Here is a 5,000-nt window from a genome sequence, read left to right on the forward strand (position 1 = left end):
TTAGAATTGTGGGTATATAGCCCATCCTTCAACTTTACAGTGGTGAAGTGTGACGTCATCAAAAATCTATTTTTGGAATCTCTCAATTTTTTCTTCATTTTGCGAAAGAGCATCAAAATAATGTCCAAATGTCGAAAACCAATTGAATATTGTTAAGTAGGGGCTGAGATATGATCATCTGAATAAACAGATTTCCTATAGGAACTCAGTGTTATATTGCTCTGGTTCATAATATTACGAGCCAGAGCTTATTGTGTTGAACGAGCTAGTCCCGAGTCTAAGATAACTATAACTTTAATTATTACGAGGAAGCGCTGAGTGGGATAACAGTGGTCTCGTAAACGGAAGGTCCTGGGTTTGAAACCACGTCTATATTCTAATGCCCTTTGGTAAGGCATAAATCGTTATTAATAAGCCCCTCAGAGAGGACTTAAAGCCGTCGGTCCCCTGGCCACACCGATAAACCTTTACCATAAAGACTGCAGGATACTTGAGCAGAGTTTCACGAGACCGTCATAAGTACTACGTGAACCATTGAAACGTGTTTACTAAATTTTAGACGCGTTTCAATGGGATGTCGGTGAACTTGTACTTGTACTGTTAGCGCAAGTTATTTTTATCAGTAATAGTTATCAGTGATATGGGTCGGTACTTTACCTAATTCTAATAACAATAATTTTGTTTATTCAGGGAAGCCTCACCAGCTTCAATGCTGTTCTTTCTGAGTGTCCTGCAGTCATTATTACCCCAGCAAATGCTAGGTAGGCCTACACATTAGCACCTGGGTGGAGAGTGGCAAACGCGGATTAACGTCTTGCTAAAGGACGTTAGTGCTGGGATTGGATTCGAACCACCAACCAAGGGATTAAGAGTCAAGAAAATGAACCACTACACCATGACACGTCCACATATCAAGTTTTGAATATGGTGATTGGACAAAGAAAGCTGAGATTGAAGTACATGTATCTCACCTGTCGTGCCGCTTGTAAATCGAATAACGGCCACATCGTCTGGTTTGCCCGGCTTTCGAAAGGAGAAAAAAAAAGAAGATGAGAAAACTTTATCGTTCCTTTCTTATACATCCTTTATCAAACTAAAACAATACAAATAATTGCTTTAAAATTAGGAAGAGAAAATGAGATCACTTACAACGGGTCTTTCATGTTCCGCTCGCCTGCTGCTACGAAATCTTCAAAAGTGACTACGTCAATGTCCATTTTCCCCGCCTTTTCTGTGATCTCGTCTGTGATTGGTCTTTCCATGACGACCACGTGCTTGATGGTTGGTAATTTGGAGCGTTGATCCAACAGACTATTCACTTTGTCCATGGTATCGACTACAATGAGCTTCATTTCAGCTGAACGAGAAAAGAAAAAAACACGAAATAAGATATTACTGGAGATCGCGCTCTTCAAATGCAGGGGAGCTACTACTACTACTCCTACTACTACTACTACTACTACTACTACTACTACTACTCCTACTACTACTACTACTACTACTACTCCTACTACTACTACTACTACTACTACTACTACTACTACTACTACTACTACTACTACTACTACTACTACTACTTCTACTACTACTACTACTGGAATGACAAGCAAGAAAGGAGAACGGACAATTCAAAAGATGAAATGAATGTAAGGTAATGTTTCAAGTTTCAAGTTTAGTTTATTTCCACAATCTGATAAAAATACAAAACAATCAAAAGACAAACAATAATGGTGGGATCGACAATAGGCCTACAGGCCGGTCTATGGTCAATCCCTTAATTATATACATGAAATCATATTTAACAAGAACATAAACTAAGTAACTAACAATACAACAACAGCAACTACAATAACAAAACAAAACGGATGGGTAAAAGGAATGGGAGAGGAAGGGAGAAGGCACATTAATATAAATTTAAAAGATGATTTGTATATGTTCGTTTAAAAACTGGAAGACTTTTGGTACATTTTAAGGTATTCGATAGATTATTCCACATGATCGGCCCTGAGTATTTGATGTAAGAGATACTTACTGAGATTGATGATGTATTCATACCCATCTGGTCCTAGTGTGCTGTAAAGCGGCACACTTATCATCGAGTAAGAAGAACAGCCCAAGTCAGAAATGACCCACTGTTTGAAGACAAAAATATATAGTCCTCTTGAAAATCTACAATGATTTTACATGTTATTCAAGGCTAGAAAAAAACTCTGCTAAGAGTCATGATGACGAGTTCATACCTTTCATCCGATGGCACTACACCTTAACCCATGCGCGGATCCACGGGCCGATTCTACCGGCCCGGCCCCCCCCCCTAGCCTCCCAAACCGGTTAAAAAATAGGATAGTAACGTAAATTTTACCTTAAAAAAAAAACGCCCCCCCCCCCTGACCTGCCAGTGACACAAATGCGGCATCAAAATATTTGAGCTTCACTGACCGTATTAAATGCCTAAAACTACCGAGCTTCCGGGGGCTCCGCCCCCTGAACCCCCCCCCCCTCCCTCCCCCCTCACACCAATTTACGCTCGCTACCCTCTACCTGATCGTAAATACTTTAGCCCCCCACTTTGATAAACGTTCCGCGGGGCCTGTGTATATAATATATACGCATACAACACTGATCTTTATGATTTCTTTAACGTGACATATCTTCTTCTCCCCTTGCAAACGAGAAAGAAAACAAGGTCATTAAAAGGGATTAAGCGACAAATAATGATTGTGATTCAAATTGATGCGAATATTTGTTTGAATAAGCAATGCTATTCACCAGAATCTTCTTTGTAAAAACAACTTTTACAAATCTCAGCCATGCTTATTGAGTTGAAACGTTCCATTCAATTTAAAAAAACTCATCAAGGAATACACTTCTCCTAATCTGAAAGGGATCTTACAACACAGTGGCAGAATTGCATGGCTGAGATTTCTAAAAGTCGTATCAAGTTGAATCAATTTGAATCACAATGATCTTTTTGTCGCATGATCCTTTTATTAAATAACCTTGTTTTATGTTCTGTTTGCAGGGGGAGAAGAAGCTATGCCACGTTAAGAAATCATAAAGATCAGTTGTATTATGCGTATATACGTATGATAACAGAACAAAATGTTGATTATCTGAATGTCATTTTGGAATACCTCTATACAAATACTCGATCTTACTGTGCCGATACCACATTGTCTTTAGCCCGTATCAGTATTAGTATGAGCCAATATAAAGTTATTATTCTTTATTCAGTTCAGTATAATGCTTTTCCTCAAAAATAGTTTCGCTATTTTTTTAGGGTTGAGACGCTAAGAAATGGTTTCAAAGTACATTACACTAACCCTGAACCATTGCATAATGATGGTGGTCTCTCTCTCTCTCTCTCTCTCTCTCTCTCTCTCTCTCTCTCTTTCTCTATTTATTTTAATCATGCATTATCAACTACATATAAAGCAGCAACAAAAAACTTAGGGTTATCTGGGATAGGTGAAAGTGAGAGTTAAAAAGAAAGTCATGCTAAAACGGCGCTTCACCTCCCCCCCCCCCCCCGAAAAAAAAATGTTAGTGATCGTCCTCTCCAGCATCCCCCCCCCCCCCCCCCGCTTTAATATTCACCGGCCGGCTGAGTCGGCGCAAAAATGTTCCCCAAAAACTGGACCCCCGAAAAAAATATATGTGCTCTTATCCACCCCCCCCCCCCCGCTCATTCGCCGTTCGCCGGCTGGCTGATTCGCCACTAAATATTTTCTCAAGATTTACCCCCCCCCCCACCCCCCCCCCCCCCCCCCCCCCCCCCTCTAGCCGCCGGCTGGATCCGCCCCTGCCTTAACCTAAACTGAACTCTAAACCGAACCTAGAGACAGGTGTTTTTTTACCGACATCGCTACCACTGGTGTAATGTAATTTTGATGCGCCATCTTTCGATGAAGGCGTACATAGAACAAATTCCGGTTTCTGCGTCGCGCAGGCGGTGATGCATTGTGGGACATGGCTGTTCACCCTTTGGGACATTGTGAGCAGCAGATGGCAGAAGAAGTAAATCTTAAAGGTGTAACGAAGTTTTGGTATGGGGTCATGCATTTGGTTCAAATGAACATATTGTAATAATACGCGATCCTACAATATTCAGGGATCGTTGTCTCGGTTGAAATCGAGTCTAAAGTTATAAAATTGTTGTATAGCTCCCTCTCACGGTCAAAAATATTAATTGAGCTATAAAACAATGTTTATTGACTAAAATCGACCGATTAGCTATTCCCCTTTGGAAATTATATATTACAACTACATATTCTGAAATTTCCATGGTCGCAGCTACTATTGTTTTTTTATACGGCCATAGGCGCTATTTGAAATTCATCAACATTTACATGAAGCACCGATACATTTTTTAATTCAATTTTTCTCGAAAGCAGAGGGGTTTTTTTAGGGGCTAAATTTTCTAGTGCTTATAAAACATCCACAGGGCATCCACATCAAAATTGTAAAGAATCACTTTCCAGCCAATTTTCAAAAATTTCCCAAAACTTTGTATTACCTGCCTTTAAACAAAATTGCAACCCTAACCCTAACCCTTTACTCTTGACGAAATAAAGCCCGAGCAAATGTCGAAGTGCTCTTACTTCCGGTCGATTTTGACTGAAGATACCGATTTTGGATTCGTTAGATGGATGGAATCCCTTCTCCAGGAGAGCCGATCCAAAACACTGCGCCTTCTTGCGAACCTGTTAAAAGATAGAATTACATCGGACGATCAAATATTATACAATATAATATTGTAAAAGGAGGAAATTGCATGGAATTTGATTTGTACGTATTGTATTTACAACTAGATGAATACACATGAATAGTTTGTATTTTGATATTTGGTCGCATCTTTCCCGTACAAGATAAAGGCCATCATGTAATATAGGCCCTAATGTCATCGTTTTAGGACGCATAATTTATATTAAAATTATTAAAATGCATCTGGTCCTGGACCCTGTCCAGGAGCGATTATGAGTAGCCTACCTCGCTGTATG

At 39.8% G+C, this 5,000-nt stretch overlaps 1 protein-coding gene across 1 annotated transcript in view; it reads right to left on the minus strand.

The window, feature by feature from the left end:
• Window positions 1-5,000, minus strand: part of LOC115921603 (long-chain-fatty-acid--CoA ligase 5-like) — a 22,602-nt gene that overhangs the window by 11,432 nt on the left and 6,170 nt on the right. Inside the window, exons 3-8 of the mRNA XM_030979205.1 lie at window positions 4,990-5,000; window positions 4,602-4,703; window positions 2,033-2,132; window positions 1,150-1,357; window positions 1,081-1,093; window positions 972-1,023 (exon numbers count right to left, since the gene is read on the minus strand). The exon at window positions 4,990-5,000 is cut by the window's right edge and continues 57 nt beyond it. Coding sequence (XP_030835065.1) covers window positions 972-1,023; window positions 1,081-1,093; window positions 1,150-1,357; window positions 2,033-2,132; window positions 4,602-4,703; window positions 4,990-5,000 — 486 coding nt within the window. The remainder of the gene's footprint in view (window positions 1-971; window positions 1,024-1,080; window positions 1,094-1,149; window positions 1,358-2,032; window positions 2,133-4,601; window positions 4,704-4,989) is intronic.

The sequence above is a fragment of the Strongylocentrotus purpuratus genome, unplaced genomic scaffold (genome assembly GCF_000002235.5).
Source record: "Strongylocentrotus purpuratus isolate Spur 01 unplaced genomic scaffold, Spur_5.0 spur5_scaffold_10, whole genome shotgun sequence".
NCBI classification, from domain to species: domain Eukaryota; kingdom Metazoa; phylum Echinodermata; class Echinoidea; order Camarodonta; family Strongylocentrotidae; genus Strongylocentrotus; species Strongylocentrotus purpuratus.